The 20,400-nt window shown below is 36.0% G+C and overlaps 1 protein-coding gene across 4 annotated transcripts; it reads left to right on the top strand.

Moving 5' to 3' along the window:
- The first annotated feature begins 33 nt into the window (after positions 1–33).
- SPAM1 (sperm adhesion molecule 1) lies at positions 34–18,980 on the top strand. 4 transcript variants are annotated; one of them, XM_073239877.1, is made up of 5 exons: positions 9,967–10,161; positions 13,649–13,711; positions 14,061–14,812; positions 15,285–15,374; positions 18,329–18,980. In XM_073239877.1, exons 3-5 carry the CDS (start codon positions 14,081–14,083, stop codon positions 18,719–18,721), a joined length of 1,215 nt encoding a protein of 404 aa, XP_073095978.1. In that variant the 5' UTR covers positions 9,967–10,161; positions 13,649–13,711; positions 14,061–14,080; the 3' UTR covers positions 18,722–18,980. The 4 variants fall into 4 exon arrangements, with proteins under 4 accessions (XP_073095976.1, XP_073095978.1, XP_017507860.2 ...); XM_073239875.1 differs by lacking the exon at positions 9,967–10,161 and adding an exon at positions 34–122 and having other exon boundaries at positions 13,649–14,812; XM_017652371.3 differs by having other exon boundaries at positions 13,649–14,812.
- The last annotated feature ends 1,420 nt before the right edge of the window (positions 18,981–20,400 follow it).

The following is a 20,400-nucleotide window of genomic DNA, read 5'->3' as shown; positions in this document are numbered from 1 at the left end:
ACTGGCCAAAGAGCTGCCTTTTCTTACCCAACAGGTTAAATACTGAAGAGCTATTAGACTGACTGGAACAGTTTCTGACCTAATGATATTTCAGAAGAAAACTTTATAATTTTGCTTTAAAAGTAAGTTGTCTTTTTTTTACTTTCTACTGCATAGCCTGATAGGGATAATCAAGTATAGCTTTTTGTAAAAAAGAATTAGAAGTTCTGTTATGTGCCATGTTTTTAAAGCTACCTCTTAAGCTTTGGAAGTAGTCTGGCACTTAATTGTGCTTGGTAGTGGATATACAGATTAAGGATTAGCAATTGCTTTAGCCAGGAAGATCTTCTGTCTCTGCAGAAGTTATCTAGGGGAGACACTGACAAAGTTAAGACAAAGATCGGGAAGGGAGAGGAATAATAATGATATCAATAATAATAAATGGGAAAGGGAAGGAAAAAGGAGCTGATAGAATGTCACCAAAAAATGATAATAACTTCTCTTGTCAAATCAAGTTTATCATCATAACTATTTCTGGCCAAGTTATTTATAAAATATCATAGCTTAATAAAAAATTTCCCAGAAGAAAAATTTTGCTCAGTCTCCTTTCTTTCCTGAAAACATATATACATTTTTGTTCTAAGAGAAGAAACTTGCACTTGAATTTTTTTGCTTTCGGGATACTATGCTGGCCTCTTATTTTAAAAGTTTGCTCAAAACTCAAGTTGGATTCACTGTAACTTATAACTGGAGACAGAAGTCACCCTTAGGGGTTGAATTTATAAACCCAGTACTTTGGAAATGATACATACCCTCCCAAATGTGATTAGTATACAAAGAACACAAAGGGCAATAAATTTGGGGCCTGCTGCTCATTTGGAATGTCGCCTTTAATTTTTCATATCAAAGAATGATCCCTAAAGTATTTATGGAGATTATTTAATTACATTAAAATTACCTTCAGAATCCTGAGATAAGGGCTATTTGTTGAGTATCGTAACAATGCCTTTATCACATTCAGTTGTTCTGGGGACTGTAGAGTAATGGAGACTGAAGAGGGGTTGTGGGAATGTTGTCTTAAACCTGGGGAATCTCCTTTACCCCTCCCCCTCCTCTCAGCAATGTTATATTCTGGTCACACTTAAAGCGAGTTCATTCAGCTTTCACCTAAGTTATACTCTGGGCTTTATCAATATTTGTCCATATTTCTGAAGTTTTGCCTTTATATTTATAATAATAATTTATATTCCAAATCTATAATACAGAGAACAAACTGGCGGTTGCCAACAGGAAGGGAGTGTCGGGGGATGGACAAAATGGTGAGGGGATAAGCAGGTATAAACTTCAATTATTAAAGAAATAAGTCACGGGAATGAAAAGTACAGTTTAGGGAATATAGTCAGTGGTATTGTAATAACTTTGTATGGTGACATGGTAACTACACTTAACGTGGTGAGCTTTTCCTAATGTATATAATTGTCAGATCACTGTGCTGTACGCCTGAAACTAATATAATATTGTATGTCAACTATACTTCAAAAAACGGATTTCAGTTCTCAATTCCACTGAGATGATATATTCACAGGAAGTAGGAACAGCAAGAACGGATTCTGGTGACAGTCCTGTGACTGATGAAGGGGTGCAGAACAGGCCTGGCCAAGCAGTACCTCAATGTTCCGTGGACTATTTTGAACTAAAAGCAGTTAAGACCCTACAGCCTCAAAGAGAAATTTCTGCCTTTCCCTTAACTACCTAAAACTATGTAGATTGGGGGTCTTTACCAGAATTAGAGTTTGTACCAGAGATAAATGTAATCCAAGGACCTCTCTGTGTGGCAGGGCAAACATCTAATAACAAATACCTGCTCTGCTTTTGCCTGGGAATTGCCCTCCTCCGCTCTGAAGCCCCAGGCCCCTCTCCCACTCCTTAGGTCAAGATGGCATATATACCTCATTTCACCTCTCTTTCTTTGAACCACTCATGTATGTGGGGTTCTTGTACATACAAAATAAAGTAGGATTTTCTCCTGTTCATTTATCTCAGGTCAATTTGGCTCAATGGAACAAGAATGGTGAGAGTCCATTTTCTCTCTTTCTGAATTTAGATAAGCAGAGGAAAATCTTGTTGGAACTAGTTCCTTGTGTTTAGTGACTCTTGGTATTTGTTGAGTCCTCTTGTTCCTTCCAGAGATAGTCTTTTCTTTCCTTGTCTTTGTCATTTATATGTCTTGAGAGCTTGACTTTGTGATGGGTGATAATACTTATCCATCAGAGTCCAGGTACTGTATGCACCTGGTGGGCAGCCGGAAAAGCTGTGGATCCCATAGTCCTTTTTCTTTGTCCAGCTGTGTCAGATGACAGGGGGATTTGTCATAAGAGGACCCAGCCTATAGGAACCTTTGTTATTTCAACCTTCGTAACTTGTTTATACTAGAAAGTCCCATTCCAGGATCACCTGCTTGGTATCACAGATTAGGAGGTCTGTGACTGGATGCATCTCTCATTTTGGGGAGAGAATAGAACCTTAATGTCTGTGCAATTAGGGCCTTTGCTTTCACTGACTACCTTTTGTAGTAAATCTTGGGGACTGCAACATGTATGCTCACCCACAGATGCCTCTTACACTCATGGTCAAGATTTTAGTTCAAGCCTAGAAAGTTACCCTTGGGTCTTTCTATGAAAAGACTTATTGGTTTGAGTCATTATTGATAGATCCTACTAGACAATGGCCAGATGATGAATCCTTTGAATTGGCAATATTTGAAAGAGAAAAAAATAATTTTTTTAGAGACCTTTGAATTACCTTATTAGTATAATGGCTATCCTTAGGGATTCCCTAGACAAGATAAAATAAAAGAAACTAGGTTTAGCACAAAAGTAGCATCCACGTCCAAGGTAAATTCTTTATAAGATCCAGGCCTATCTGCCTGTTTTTAATTTTTTCCTATAGATGTATAAGCAATACTTTGACCTTATCTCTAGATCCAAAGAATAAAGTTACCTGTGTAAATGCTGCAAGCTGGGAAAAGAATTTAACTAAAGCACCGGAGACTGACAGGAAGGCTGGCTTACTTCCTCCTTCCACGGCTCTGTAATCAGGCTCTGCCAACTCTGAGCCTTCCTATGCAATGTTTTTCCCAGATATATACTAGACCCCCACCCAAAGAATCCATGTCTCCTGGACAGCAGCTGGTCTTTTCAGAAGATCTTACCAAATTTAGAGAAGAATTAGAAAAATTAGTGGCCATTCACTGAATCCACCTCACAGAGGAAATGGATGACCAGAATTTTTCCTAGACCCTGCTGTAAATGATTAATTGAAGGCCACCCTTTAGGGGCTACTAGAAAAAAAAAGTCTCCTTCCATTGCCCCATCTTTTCCAAATCTGGCCTTATTGGTTGTGATCTTTTCTCTACATTATAACATCTCTTCCAGTGATAAGAAACCAGGTAAATACCAGCTTTGCTTGTCTAATTTTATATCCCAAGAACTGGAATTGGCTTTCTGCCTGCAAGGGACATACAGGTTGTCAGTCCCTACTTTTGGCTATCTTTGAAAGAAGCTCTGGATCTTGGGAAGGCAGTATCCTTTGCATCTTTTTGGGAATCCCTATTATACCAAGGGGGAATTATGTAATACTGTCAGAAATATTTGCTGTTTGTTTCGGCTGAAAATTGCTGATTGGAGGCTGATATTTAGAGCCTAATAGGAATTTTTTAGGGCTTCTCCCTAAGTTAAAATACAACTATGCATCCAGAGAGAAATAGGCAAGTTAAGGAGACTGTAGTAGGATGTATAGGTCAATTTACGATCTCATTTAAGTTACAAACCAATTCCTCAAGGGATTAAAAGCAAAGGTCCTTATCTTCCAAATCTTTGCAAAACTAGAAAAACTACCCCAGAAACAATTCAAAGTCAATCTGTCCTTTTGCCAATCATAAAACTTCCCTGTCTTTATCTCAAAAGGCTTGTAAGTATTGTCCTTAGGAAACCAAAGTTATGGGAAAAACTTGACAATGCCTTTGTGCAAACTTGAGGGACAGGTTTCTCATAAAAAAAAAAAAGAGACAATGCTAGGAAATATTTAGAAACTGGGTAAATAAAAACTCCACAAATATTAGTAACTGGATAATCTTTGTCTCTGTATGTTATTCTGTGTGTGTCTATGTATATATGTAAATTGGAATTATTTTTCTGTCTCTGAATAGTGTTGCTAAAATTATTGTTTTAACCACAAGTGCTTGTAAGAGTTGAGCTTTCAAAAGATAGAAAGAGAGAAACTAACCCAAATGTTTTTTCCAAATTCATGTGATCTGGAATTTTTGGTAAATTAAAGATAATTTATGCTTGGTTTTTAAAATAAACATGTCTTTAGAGATATTAGTTTTAAAATGAAAATTTTTATTCTACTTCGGTTCACATAATAATATAAGTTGATGTTGTCTGCTAAATGTTTTTTTTAAAAAGAAAAAAACTCAGAAGAATGGCTGAGTTTGCCCCATGAAGTTCTTTTATGGTTAATCTGAACACAATTATTAAAAACAAGTAAATTAGAGTTACGTGAGTAAAGTTTTTAGATGAACTTTTTAGCAATAATTATGTGTTATAGTATGTGTACCTAACAAGGAGTTTGAAAATCTTTTCGGCAATCTGAAATCTTAAAGTTTTGCTAAGCTAAGTGACAAATTAAGTTAAATTCACTGAGTATCTAGATCATTAATTACTGGACATAGGTTTATCCACTTTTGGTTCCCTTATTACAGAGAACTAAAGATAATTTGGGTTGGTTAATAAACATGTTTTATGCTTTAATGAAAATATACTGTGAAGAACTACATTTTTCTAAATGTTGTGAAATGTATTTATACATTTGCAGATCTAAAGAATGCAGCATAACAGTTCAGCTGCTTACTCTTAGTTTTTAGTGGGAATTAAAGCTTCTAAGGGTTTTCAATTCTAATTAGGGCTACTCAAAATAATAAGTTAAATATCTCCATATGCAAGAAAAGTAGGATGTGAGCTTTAGGTAAAAGAAGATATGAGGTATGCAAATATATTTTTGTTAAAGAAAAAGAAACCAATTCATCCTAAAGAGACGTGGAAGAGGGAAAACAGGACAAAATTTAAGTATAAAACAGAAAGTTGTACAAGGTATCTGCAAAAGGAATCTCTGAAAACGAATTTAATGCATGGTCATGCTAAGATTGGAGCAAATGAGTTTTAGTACAAGTACACCACAAGATTAGAATTTTGTTTTCTTTTTGTTAAAAGAACAAAGTTTTCTTAACTATTGGTCTGCTCTTAAAATATTAAGAAATTGTAAAGGTATTTTCTAATTGTCTTATCAGAATAATTTCTTATACTTCATATTGCCTTAATCACGTCTTCGATTACTTAAGAAAACTGAACCCTAGTATTAAAAGATCTAAGTTTTGCTAACAACAATGTAACCTTCTGTTTTTGCCATTAAAATCTTTTATTGTTGCTTTGGTTAAATGAACATGTATTGATTTCATAATGATCTGTGTTCCTATTTAATCAAAAGCCCAAAGCTTTTGGTATTTTTGAGAACTTCACCAAATCAAATCCTAAAATCCTTTTTATTCTAGTTAACTCTGAGATTTTCCAGAAGACTCCTGGAACATGTCAAAAGATTTTCCTTAAACAAATGAAATACTTAGCTAATTAGGCTTATCTATTTGGTATCTTAAATTATATGGGAAACATTGTCAAATAAGTGATACTTTACCTAGATTATGCTATCTAAAAAGTTATTAAAATAAGTTTTCTAAAAATTATATGAAATTTCTGATCTGTTATGTTCTGGTATATTGTCACTTATAGTTATTAAAAAGCTATGTATTACAGAAATAACCAAATTTCTTTCCGTTATAATGAACTCTGATTGTGTCTTTAACCATTGCCATTTTTAAGACTTTTGTCATTTATAGACGATTACTTTTACAAAAGTCCCTGCAAAAAAACTTCAAGGATATTTGTGGAAAGAAATTTGACAAATACAGGTGTTCCTGATAACTTTAAGATCATAAAATTGAACTGGGTAAAAATTCACAGAACTAATGGAAAACTGGATTCAAGCAGAACAAGAATTTATTACATAGGACTGACTAAACTGTGGAGGATAATTTTAATTTTTAGGACTTTTTGTTAGGAACATTGCTGATTTTTTTTAAAGTTTTGTTTTTCCAGACTTAAGGATACTTTTTCTCTTAAGCTATTACTTATAGCAATTTGGTAAATTATATCTTTGTAAGCAGAATTGAAACATTAATCTTTTTCTCCCTATCTGATCTTTCCAGAATCTGGAGACTCTCAGTATTTTTATACTTTTAGAGTAATATATTTATTTACATAAGTTCAATAAGAATCTGTTCTTCTTGTAACAGAACACAGTTGGAAATATTGATTGTATTACAAGGCTTTGACTGCAGTATCATACTCGAGAGAGATGTGCATAGATTCAGATATGACCAGACAGCTTTAAGGAACTAAGACTGACATTATGAAGCCAATAAAGTCCCCTTAGAAAAATCAGCCTGGTACCTGGCTTATAAGCCTTCTAGTAGCCTTACCAGATGAGTAAAGAAGGTCTCTTCCTGACAGGTGCAGGACCCTCAGAATATTTTGGAGACCTTGAGAAGAGAGGAATTCATCCAGATCTATAGGTATTGTTGGCAAAGTCTTGCTGGCAAGTTCTTGGCTTGAATTTCCTGGCCCTGAGAAGCCTTTAAAGGTTAAATCTGAAATGCCTTATGAAAAGTTCCAGCAAAGCACATATAAAAGAGCCTATACGATCAATTGTTATTCTTGCTGCACTTATGTAAACAATCAGACCAAGTTTTTTGAAACTAAACTTATTTAACAAACCAATTAGTCTGAATTTTGTCACATAATTTTAGAGGGAAAAATTATGTTTCAATAGTACATCTTCATTAGATTCATATTAGATTCTAATACTGCACATTATAAACTGGACTACATCCTGAATTCTTGTAGTTTCCTTCCAATGACTGGCTGTAACTCTCCAAATTAATGTCTTGAATAATGCCATTTTTTTCTGAAGGCTTGCAAACTCAACATGAACACCTTCATATAAACTATAGAGAAATGGCCACAGCAGCCCATGTTTAAACAATCTTCCTGCCTGCTGCTTCAGGGACTACTCAAAAGGGTCACCAGAGACATTCAAACTACAAACCAGGAATATCCTGGCAGTCTGCCACTGTCTGCACTTGCTCTATCTAAAGGTGCTTCAAGCCTGACCTCTAGAAATCACCTCACTAGGCAGCACTCGGGTCTCACACACCGGGTTTATAATTTATCCCCACCATTAACTTTTGTTTTTCTTTAGTTTCCATAGAAAGGCCACTTATTTAATAGCTGATTACTTAAACCATAGGCCTAACTGTGGGAACATGCCCTGTATCACTGCCTCCCGAAACAAGTTCAACTGAACTGACCTATTGTCAGGACTGTAGAGACTGATTTAATAAGACAGAACAATTATTACCTCAGCTTTTAATGTGTGAAACTTATAGAGAAGTTTCAGAGGAAGGAACTGAAGGGGCACAGAACAGACCTCGCCAAGATGTACCTCATTGGCATGTGGACTATTTTGAGGTAAAGGCAATTGAGACCCTGCAGCCTAAAGAGAAACTTCTATCTCTCCTTTAACTACCTAGAAGTACCTAAATTGGGGGGTCTTTATTTTACCAATATGAGAGTTTGTACCAGAGATAAGTTTTATCCAAGTGACCTCTGTGTGGCAGGGCAAACATCTAATAAATACCTGCTCTGCTTTTGCCCGTGAATTACCCTCCTGCGCTCTGAAGCCCCGGGCCCCTAGCCCACTCCTTAGGTCAGGATGGCATATATACCTCATTTCACCTTTCTTTCTTTGAACTGCTCATGTATGTGGGGTTCTTGTAAATACAAAATTAAGTAGGATTCTCTCCTGTTAATCTATCTCAAGTCAATTTGGCTCTTACACCAGTGAGAAGAGAAGGATAGAGGAATATTCTTCCTTTCCAACACGGATTTATGTATATGTTAATTATGATTTTCTAGGGAAAAAGCATTGGTTTTGAACATAAAGAATTTGTTATGGAAGAGCGAAAACTCCAGCCAAGAAATTTAGCTTTTCTGTTTGACTTTTTTCTGTCCACCACTTGCTTCTCTTAACCTCAAAAATCCCAGTCACCAACTCCTCTTCCAAAAAATAAAATAAGAACTAACTTGTACAAGCATCACAGTGAATAAAAAGTAAAGGGGGTGAATGGTTATTTTCCTTTCCCTACTGAAGAGAAGCTGAGCTTCAAATCTGTTCTGGAGAAATTCTAACGTTTGATTTTATTGTGCTTCAATTTTTTATTTGAGAAACTATATGGTAGTTGAATGAAAGCAAATCAGAAGATCAAAAATACATAATGAACCCTTGGAAAATATAAATATTCTTTGATATTTCTAGATTTTTCTTTAGTTCCTTAAGCATGTTTTTGTATATCTCAAAAGTTGCCTGTCTTTAGTAGAATCAAGGCAAGAGTGAGTTGGTCCCTGGTTGCTAGTATTTTAGGCAAACATTTTTACAAGTTGCTTAATTATCGTTATAACTAGCTCCAATATCTGCATAAATTTCCCTCAGGCTGAAAAACCGTATTTATTTAAGCATCTCATCACTGGTATTGAAGTTACTTTTAACATTTTCTTATGTCCTGGATGCTACAATACATAATGGTGAATACTACACATATGAATATACCTACCAATATAGTTTTTGATATATAATGAATACATAATCCCTCAGACAAGGGATTTCTGATGTAAAGGATCTAGTTAGCATGTGTTCTGATGATAAAATTCTTTAGAACATGAATAAGAATTTAGTTAAAATAGGATTTTGGGTGTATTCAGATCTTCAGTTTTTAAATCTATTTTAAATCTGTCTATTCAGTTTTAAATCTATGAAGGGATGTCAATGAATGGCCAGTGCTCTAGGGACACATTGAAATGCACCGGCTTGTTGCCTTTACACCACTGGACAAGTTGGGCAGTTGGACTGTGAAAGGACTTCTTGGTAAATACTATTGTAAGGAGCTCAGTGACACCAAAGACTTAGCAGGAATGCTTTAAGAAGCAATTATCCAGGCAATGGACAAGGAGGATACTTGCGAAGCAACCTTATAGGTATAAACTGAGCACAGACCTTATACATACTAGTGGAGAGGTGCTCATCAGGAGTTAAGTCAGGTAGTATTTTCTAGGGAGATGAGGTTGTGTAAAGTTCTCTATTTGATGTTCTAAATAAAAGGAAGGTGCTATTTAAATACGAATGTCTAGTTCTACCTCCATTCTGTGCCCCAAGGCTTTTTCTGAAGATATACACTAAAAAAGAGATACTTTGATTCATATATATATATAAAACACCATCTTTTACTTAATGGTTCACCTTTCCTCAGCAAATTCAATAAAACATGAATTCCATGAAATATACTTAATGATTCTTTTATCTCCCCGATGTTGTTTGGTCCTTTGTTGTTCTTTATGTTTGAAAAACATTTTTTTAAAGAAATAATTTATTTTAGATTTAGATTCCTCTGTTCATTTCTTGTTTTCATTAATAAGTCAAAGCATTCTGAAATCATTTAGGTAACTGAACCATAGATATTAGTAAGTTTCTAAGGGAAAACAGTTTCAGGAAAGATTTGATTCTGTTATCATTTACCTGATTTATTGGGTTCTAGTTTGGTGTTAGAAATTAAACCAAGAAAAAGTTTACATGGGAGAAAAAAATCAAATGATAAGATAGATGCAACAGGGCTGAGAAACTGAATCCATAGAATTTAGATTTTTAGCTATGTAAGAGAACTTGAGTTACATGTTCCAGAAATCTAATGCATGGATCATAATGCAAGAATCTGTAGGATTATGACAAGGGTACACAATTCAGTCTTCATTTGAAATCCTCAGGAGGTTGTTAATCATGTGATGCTTCTCACCAGTTGATGTTTCAAAACAAGAGATTCTGAAAACTTTGCCAGCATTTTTATTTCACATATTTTTTTACTCATACAGGGCATAGAGCTTACTAGATATCCTTTAATTTTTTTCTAATTGTATTTAAAATTTGTCCTGTAGAAAAAGAAAATGGTGGTGAGGCTTTACGGTTGGTTTGATTTCTTATATTTGTTTTTAAATTTTGTTATATTAAGAATTAAAATAAGATAAAGTTAACTGATAGTTAATATATATTTTGGCATATATACACATGTATATATTTATAAGTGAATATGCTTAAATGTGTATGCTCAAAATAATTTAGAGATCATTGGCTAGTGGCTGAGAGTTGGTTCTGACTTGAGAGACGGAGCCAGAAATCTGAGTTCAGTAAGTATATACCAAAGTGACAACAGCTTTAATTACTAAATGTTGGGGATTTGTGAACACACATGCTTTAAAGGGACTTCTTGTTTAGTGGGATTTTGTCAAAGCCACATTATCAAGATGGTACTTGTTGATGTAAGAAAGTTTTCTACATTAAGTGGGGCATTAAAAATAAATGAACTTTGCCATGTAAAATTCTGTAGGGGAGGTAAGATTTCTCCTCTGCTGTCTCTGGTTCTGTGGCTGGGCTTGAGAGTTAAACTGGCCGAAGACAGATTAGCAGGAGAAAAGCATAAAAAATGTATTTGGTGTTAATATTTTTACATTGCATAGGAGCCTTTATGGAAAGAAATGAAGCCCAAAGGAATGGAGAGGTCTGAGAGCTTATAAACGACTTCAACAAGGAATGATAAATAGTGGATGTGTGACAAGGCAAAGGTAGAAAGGGTTTGAGTGAGGTCCGGGAAACCACGGGAAGGCGATGAGGACATATATGTGGGAAACTCATGGACAATAAGGGTTATTTTATCTCCATGTCATTTCCCCATCTCCAGTGATAAGAATGTTCTCTCCCTGGTGCAAGGAGGGCATCTTGCTCATGGAAAATTTTATGTCCTTCTTTTGGGTAGAAAGGGCAAAGGCAGAGAGCCCTTCCTGCATCTGTTATTTCTCAAGTACCTTCAGCTGAAAATAATATGCCAAAGTGGCATATTTTGGGGTGGCATATTCTGATCCCCTTCAATTCAAATGGATGCAGAAGTAGAAAAAAATGACTTCCATGTACTCTGCACCTAGTTTCTACATTTACTAACTCATGGCCAATCTTTTTCACCTAAATTCAGATCTTCCCCTTCCTACCTACCCATGCCCACTACTACCCCAGTTATTTTGAAGCAAAACTGAATAGGACATATAATGACATTTTAAAAATTAGGCTTTTTAAAAAATATTTGCTTCCGGCATCAATATTTTCTTTTTCTGAGAAATTTCACTTCCATTATCTTTATCATCTTTGTTTCAATGTTCCTTACAGATGAAGGATTATGGATATAATGAGGATGAGCGATTATCTTTTTGATTCAGTCTGGTTTCATCCAGCTGTTCAAGCCAGAAACCAAGGAGTCACGTTACCCTCTCCCTTACTCTTCCAAGTGCATTTAGTGACCAAGGGCTGTCAAATCTTGTCCTCTCCCTGTCCCTGTCACTCTTCTACCCTCCTGCTTATTTACACTGCTTCTAGTTTGTCCCTTTCTAATTGTGTCTTGTACAGAGTATAATTATAATTCTGAAACATATCTGAATATGTCACTACCCTAACAAAATGCTCTTTTGGGCCAGGGATCCATGACTGACAGCCTGCAGCTCTTCTGGCTGACATCTCCCCACCTCTGCCAGTGTTTGAACACTGCCAACACTTAAGTGTACAGATATGTTTCCATATTCAAAATTGATATTTCCACATTTTAAAAATTGACTTATTAAAAATTGAACGATTTAGCACCATTTGAAATAGTAGATCTTTTAAAACAATATAGGAGTTTTGGCCTTGGCTGTAGTTTCACACATCTTGCCTTTTTCACTTACTTTGTTACCTGCTTAAGGGCTGCAGTCAGAATTCTTTGGTGTGGATTCTGAGTCTCACTGCTAACATCACCTTTCCTTTCCAGCTCCTCCAATTGGATTATTACACCCATACTGGATTACTGAATACATCATTGCAAGTATTACTTCTCTGTGTCTAATCTCTGCCTCCATTCCCAGCCCCCACTCCTACTTGGGTTTGTCCGATTGGAGCGTCACCCTCTGTGTGGAGCCACATCTCATCCACCCAGGCCTTTGGTTGTTGGCTCTGCAAATCCTAAAACACTATTATGCTCTTAACCGGAGGCTGTTAATTTATGCATTTCAGACACCCGTCAGTGACTGTGTGCTGTTATACTTAATTTTTTTATTACCAGAGCTTGCTACAGTACTTGATATATGATAGGGGTTCAGTGAATGTTGCTAGTTCCTCTAACTGGGTCAGAATTGAATGCTAATAATTCCTAAGGATTCTCTACTAAAGGTCTAAAAAAATGGAATTAATTTAGTTCTTTGACGTTAGTCACAAACCTATGATCTGTGATTTCTGGATCTTGCCTTTGTACTTTAGATCTGAAAATGTTTCTCTCTGCCTCTTTTTTTCTTCTTTTCCTCTCACTTACAGACTCAAACTTACCAGTCTCTCAATTGTTTGCCTTTAGTACCTGCTTTTTCAGCAGTAGGAATAAATGGATAATTTACTACAGTAAGAACACGTATTCCTGGGAAGAATGGTATATTTAAATCATTGTACCTTCATGTAGCAGTGCATTACTAATGTAATTAAAATAAAAGATTCTACTTTCCTTCTAAAATCACAGAACATTTAAATATGTCTTCTTGTAGGTAATTTTTACAAATACCAAATGTTAAATAACACATAGTTTAATATTTTTTCCTTGACTCAGACCATCTTATTGTACCACAAAATGTGCTGTAATACTTCACATGGTGACAATCAGAATGACAACACAATCTCACTTACCAACGACTATAAAATCCATACATTGCTTTTATTACACTAGGCCAGAATCATCCTTTCAGTGTAAAATATAAAATTATAAAATGTTTTATTAGCTTTAAACAAGAGTACATGACTTTGAGATATTGTAGAGCACTGTTCCAAATAGCACTTCAATGTGTCCATCAGTGGGAGATTTGGGTTTTGTTTCTATGGTTTTAAGCAAATGTTTGACTTACTGTCTCTGGCAGAAGTTACTGTTTGCCTCCTTCCCTACCAGCCCCCTTTTGAAAAAAAAGAAAAGATGAAATCTCACAAATTTATGAGAGGTTGTTTCCAGTGTTTGGCAGACCACTCTGAAGTGGTTTTTCAAGAAGTAAAAGAATAAGAATGAGACGTTTGGCTTGGAATTTATTTTTATTTAACTGGCTTTTGCTAAGGCATCGCTCGGTATAGCGTTCTGCGTAACTGGGAAGGCAAAAGGAAAAATAGCTTCATTCACATCTCTGCTGGCTTAGCAATGCTTTGGGAAGTTGAAACAAATGCTAGCTATTATAGGATTTGTATCATACATAGCAGAAATGATTTTATTGATTCAAACATAGGAGGCATCCATCTTCAAAAATCCAATTAAACTTTCTGCCCTTAAAGTTGAGAACTTGGTAAAGCTTACAAGTTTTGATACAGAAATGTAGTGTAACAATATATCCTCTCTATTTTTTTTCAGTTATAGATGAAGCATCTTGAAAAACACTCTTGAAACAAGAAGCAAGAAGAATAATACTTAAAAGTAACATGACCATTATACCTATTTACCCATCAAAGTAGCTTCATTCCACTATCTCTCTTCTATGTTTATATCTTGCATCAAATATTGGATAAACCAAAGTATGTAGGGGAAAAAGAAGTGATTTTATAGTCCTTACTCTTTGCAATGGGAGTGCTAAGGTTCAAGCATACCTTCCTTAGGAGTTTCCTTGGGTCCGTTGCAGCATCCCAGGCAGTGTTCACCTTCCTTCTGATTTCATGTTGCTTGACTCTGGACTTCAGAGCACCCCCTCTTATCCCAGACACCCCTTTCCTCTGGGGCTGGAATGTCCCAACTGAACTTTGTTTTGCAACATTTAATGTGCCTCTAGATCTGAGACTCTTCTCTTTGATGGGAAGCCCCCGAAAAGATGCCAAAGATCAAGACATTACATTATTTTATGCTGACAGACTTGGCTACTACCCTTATATAGATGAAGCAACTGGCAGAAATGTGAATGAAGGAATCCCCCAATTGGGATCCTTAAAAAATCATCTAGACAAAGCTACGGACAACATTTTCTACTACATTCAAACAGACAAGGTGGGCTTGGCTGTCATTGACTGGGAAAACTGGAGGCCTCTCTGGGCAAGAAACTGGAAGCCTAAAGATATTTATAGGAATCAGTCTATTGAATTGGTTCAGCAAAAAAATGTAAAGCTTAATGTTGCAGAGGCTACCAAGATAGCCAAAACAGATTTTGAAAAGGCAGCAAAGAGTTTCATGCAAGAGACTTTAAAGTTGGGAAAATTACTTCGGCCAAATCACTTGTGGGGTTATTACCTTTTCCCTGATTGTTATAATAATGATTATAATAACCCCAATTACAATGGAAGTTGCTTAGATATTGAGAAGAGCAGAAATGATGAGCTCAACTGGTTGTGGAAGGAAAGCACTGCCCTTTTTCCATCCATATATTTGAATAGCAAATTAAAGTCTCCTCAGAAAGCTACACTCTATGTCCGTAATCGTGTACAGGAAGCCATTCGGATTTCTAAAGTACCCAGTGCTAAAAGCCCACTTCCGGTTTTTGTATATGCCCGTCCTGTTTTTACTGATGTGTCTTTGAAATACCTAACTCAGGTAAGTAAATTAAGGTGTGAGGGTTATGAAATAGGGTCCATGAATGGTATTAGTAGACTTTAGCATATTTAGCATCATTTTTGAAGCAAGTGAAATTTAGCTTTGAATATAATTTATGCATATGCACACAGTAGTTCTGTATCATTATATGAATGCAAAATAAGAATATGTTTCATGTCAATATAATTGCATGATCTCTTAGCAACCATAGAAAACTTAGTATAGACAATGTGTTAACTCAGTTTCCTTTTTCTCCCCCATGAGTCTGCTCTGTTGTCAATAGAAATAATTTAAATTATAATATAAAAAAGTCTACAGTGGAGCAGTGGCAGTATAAAAGATAGAAATAAATAGTGGGGAAATATTTAAATTATTGTTATTGGGTCAGGATTCTTAGCTTTGGTGTTACCGTCTTACACGTTAACATTTTCATTGATTCCTATCTGTCAACTTTTTCTATCACGTTTGCCAGGATGACCTTGTGAATACACTTGGTGAGAGTGTTGCTCTAGGTGCCTCTGGATCTATAATTTGGGGAAGCCTCAATTTCAGCCTCAGTAAGGTAAATTGAATTGATAGGCAATAGATGAAAACATTTCTACTTTTAATGTTTCTGAGGATCGTTGGGGTATTGAATAACTTAATACCATGCCTCACACATATGTAACAGTAGATACTTGATTTATATGGGCTGAATCAAACTATCTTTCATTTATATGGTTATGTTGTAAGGCAGAAAATTATGGTACCTGTTTTCCAGTGAGGAAACAGAAATTCAGTGAGACCAATTAAAATTACCTAGACTACATGGCCAATAAATAGCAAAAACAGGACTTGAATCTCAGTTTTTCTGACATGATGTGTGGTGTTTTTTTCTACTACACTGTGCTCTCTCCTCTCAGAAGAGCTCCACCTAGTTAACATGCATTCATTCATTCATTCAATTAGTGTTTTTTAAGCATGGATCTTATTTATTCATTTAGTCATGTAGTCAACCATTGACAGTTGATTGCCATAGCCAGCAAACAATGGCTACAAGCCAAATCTGGCCTACGGGTTGCTTTTGTACAGTTAAGTGGATTAAAAAATTAGTATTTCATGATACATAAAAATTATGTAAGATTTAAATTTCAGTGTCAATCAATGAAATTTTATTGGAACACAGGCATGCCCATTCACTTAGGTGTCTATGACTGCTTTTGCATTACAAAGGAATAACTGAGTTTTTACATCAGAGACTGTGTCATTTGAAACCGTAAAATATTTAGTCTGTTCCTTTACAAAAAATGTTTGCTGACCCTTGGTTTCTTGAACACCTGTTTTGATTATGTGCCAGATAATTGTGTGGGTGGTAGAAACGCAGCAGTGAATGAAGGCAAGTCCCTTCACCATGGAGCTGCATTCTCATGAGTGGAGTTACCACATGTACAGATAGAACAGGTTAGGTAGTGAATATTGCAGTGAAGAGCAATGAAGCAGTGTAGGCAGCATGCAAGGCGAAGGAATGGTGTTATTGAAGATGTGGTGGGTCTGATGAGGCTCTGCTGGAGCAGAGATTTGATGGAAATAAGGGACCACGTCTCTGGACACTGGGGATGGTGATACCTTCAGGCTGGAATGTGCTTTTCAAGAAATGACCTTTTACTCAGAGATGGAAAACCACTGGAAGGTTTGAACAGAAGAGTAGTGTCTTCGGACAGACACTTCAGGAGAATTACTTGCCTGAGCTGAGGAGAGTTTGTAGAGGGCAAGTGCAGGCGCAGGTTGAGGAGGCTGTTGCCGGCCGGGACCACAGCTGCTGGCATGTGTTTGGATTTTGAATATAATCCACCAGTAGGATTGAGAGGATTGGCCGAGGAATTGAGTAAGTAGGGTGGATGAGAGAAGAGGTTAATATGATTCCAAGGCTTTTGGCTTGAAGGAGCTGCTTCTGAGATGGGAAAAACGTTAGGAGGAGTGGTTTGGTGGGGGTCAGGCAGGGAGGAAAAAGGGGCTGGAGGGGGGTGTGTGGGAAATTGGGAGTTACTTCTTGAAAATATTACTAAATTGTTCAAAGCTTTCCTAAAGGAAAAGAAAAGGAACTCTCGTTTATTTTTCACAGGATATATTTAGTAGCGACCATTTGAAGTAAAATTTTGAGTAAAACTTATTAGGAAAAACATAATTATTTTGTTCAGTATATATGAATTTTATTCATTTTCTCTTAATGCAGTTTCTTTAGTTTAAAAAGCCCTTATTTTACTATACATGATCTAATCCTTTTCTCTCTTCCTTTCTTTTAATCCTTATTTAATTCTCCACATCTGGCCTTTATCCCCCCACTTCTTCAATTCTTTTGACTTAAAACAACAACAAAACTATTGGGGTTGAACTTCTCCTTCTCTGGTGGATAAGGAAATACTAGAGACATAAGTACCACAGAGATTGTCCCATGCAGCTCATGGCCCAGGGGTCTTACCCTAGGACTTACGCGACTCTAAGACCAGAACAGACCTTTGGATCTCTTGTCCTCTAGATAGACTAGCCATATTTTTACTTCATTTATAAAAGTACTTTAGCAGCAATCACCGTGTCACCTTTGTGAAATTCTTTGAAGGTAACTGGAGCCCTCCTACCTATTTTGTAGAATTCTTTGGTCTCTGTTTGATCACCAATAGAGAAATAACATAAAATACAAGCTCCCAAAAAGGAATATGTCCCTTTTGCAAAATCTTTCATATGTTAGAAAATTATTTAAAAATAATTCTTTCAAGTACATTTCTAATTTTCATTAGTTGTTCCCCAAAATCTATAAACTCCTCTCTCAAAGGTCCTATTAATTCTATGATGGAATCACTTATAAATTTTCCATAGCACTTCTTTTTTTTTGTTTCTTTGTTTCTTTGTAAGCTAGAACTCCACCCTTACTCTGATGAAGAATGAATCAGCACTCCCCAGTTGGCACGATGAAGTGATGTACTCTGTGTCACACTTCTTTTCTACCTTAATCTGAGGTTCACATTCTTCCGCCATGAATCTCAAATCATGCTCAGTATTATTCAGAAAGAGTCCTCCAACTTGAACGTGACTATTTTCTACTTAGTGACACTGCCTTGGAATTGTTTCCTGTGAACTCTGTTCTATATATTTCTGCTACCTTTTCCAGTTTATGATCATTTGAATGCAAGCTCTGTTATTACTTCCTCTTTTTTCTTTGTCATTTGTAATCAATAGAATCATGGATTATGTGTTGTGTTTCCTCTGATTCATCAACTAGTTGAAAAACAGGTACTTGCAGATATACTTGCAGTGAATGGAATTGACTGAAAGCAATTGTTATCAAATGTAAGCAGACCATTTCCTTCCACGCCATTTGTCAGGCTGAGTGGCATGACAGAGCCAGCTCCTACTTATCCCAGCTCATGAGACCTGATTGTTAAATATTTAGAAAAGTAATTAATTTATTAATTTGCTTATGAATTGATTCACCATATGAGCTAATTTGTCCCTTGATATTCTGACCTTATAATTTTACAGCAATCGTGCATGAACCTAGACAATTACATGAGGACTACACTGAATCCTTACTTAATCAATGTCACCCTAGCAGCCAAAATGTGTAACCAAGTGCTGTGCCAGGATCAAGGAGTATGTATAAGGAAACACTGGAATTCAAGTTACTACCTTCACCTGAACCCAGTGAATTTTGCTATTCAAACTGGAAAAGGTGGAACATATGCAGTACGTGGGAATCCCACACTTGAAGACCTGAAGCAATTTTCTGAAAGATTTCATTGCAGCTGTTTTGCCCACATTAACTGTAAGGAGAGAGTTGACCTAAGAAAAATTCGTAAGATTAATGTCTGTGCTACTGAAGATGTTTGTATAAAATGCCCTTCTAAAAGCAGAACCAGGTGGTCAGCCTTCTAAGTTGGATATTTTCTTCAGAGAAAAGTAAAAATATGAATAATGCCATTGACTGCAAATGAATGTCTTCATAGTTTGTAGTTTATAATAAAAATGTCAAGAAAAGTTTAAAGTGAAAAACTTTATCTTTTAAAATGTATTATCCTAGGTGTACTAGTCTGCCTCAAGCACAGAACTATAGTTTTTAGCCATTTCATCTTGCTAACTTGTTCAAGTTGTGTTTTATAAAAAGGTAACTTTTGAAAAGTGATTATCCTGTCCACTTTTGTACATGGCTTAGTATGTCATCAGAATTCCTAAAGTATTTCAATTTTCTTCTCACTTTTAGTGTCAGCTTGACAATCTTGTATACCAAAAATGCTTTATTTCATCTAAGCCTCCATTCACATCCTTCATTGAGAATTTATTGCATATTTATTCTGTGCCAGTCTCAGTATTAAGGGTCCCAGGTTCTCAGTGAAGTAGCATGCTCCGTTCCATCAGCGAATTTGTTGTATATTTGAAGACAGACATTGAAAGTGGAAAATTACAATGTAGTGTATGACAAATGCTATGATAGAAATTCAGCACACTCCAGCATGCAAACAAGAAGTTGAGGTATCAGAGAAGAATTTTAAGGTGTCATGAAAAAGATGATGTGTCTGTTGCCTTGAGAATTGAATAGCAGTTAGTGTGGAGGCGTGAGACGGAAGGAAGTTCAGAAGGATAGAACATTGAGTGTGGTTTTTACAGTGGTATAGACTAATGGCCAAGTGATGAAACTATACTTAATATGGTTAGTATGGTTTTGTTACCATACTAAGAACTTTGGACTTTACAAGGAAGCCACTCCTGAGCCTCTTGACCTACCCTATTTTTTTTTCCATGCATTCATATCCCAGCATGATACATTCATCTACATTTACTCCCTGTAATGTAAACATCATGAGAACAGCTGTTTGAGGTATTTTACTTGCTGCTATATCCACAGTGTGATGAGCTTCTATCTAAGACTTAGTAGGTGCCCACTAAATATTTGTTGAACAAATAAAAGTCAATAAGAAACCACTAAAGAATTTTAATGGAGGGAGTTGTCATAACCAGTTTTCACAGTCTTGAACTAATACTGCCTTTTCCTTAGCTTTGTGCCGCATTCTCTGCTCCAGTTATGATTCCACTATCAAAGCTGTGTTTTCATAAGTAAGCCATGAAAAGAGACCAATAATGATCTGGAAAGGACACAACATATGGACTCATTTACTTAGAATAGGCAAATGGCTGTCAGGGCATCAGGATTTAGAAAGAAAGGAGGCAGCATTCCAATTTCCAAGGCAAATTGGAAAAGGCATGGGTTTTGGAGCTGAACAGTTCTAAGAACAAATCCCAGCTTCCAACATGCTTTAGCTGACAGAGTAAACCTGACCCAGAGTCCATTCTAATTAAATAGCAATAATAAATAACTTCTAAGGTTCTTCCAAGAATTGAATATATAATACATGGAAAGCATTTAGCCTTACAAATAACTCAATAAATGTCTGTAGGAGAAAGGGGATGGATACATTTTCATTTGGTGTAGGAATAGATACATAGATCCAGTGTTTTTGCCAGGGGTCAGGCTTGTATCTGAGGTTACAAAGAGAATTGCACAATATCCCTGCCTTTGAGGAGCTTGTACACTGATGCTGATGATGGGCATTTCAACA

Source organism: Manis javanica, chromosome 6, assembly GCF_040802235.1.
Source record: "Manis javanica isolate MJ-LG chromosome 6, MJ_LKY, whole genome shotgun sequence".
Classification (NCBI taxonomy): domain Eukaryota; kingdom Metazoa; phylum Chordata; class Mammalia; order Pholidota; family Manidae; genus Manis; species Manis javanica.
Note: the sequence above shows the minus strand (reverse complement) of the source record. Positions and strands in the feature narration are given on the sequence as shown.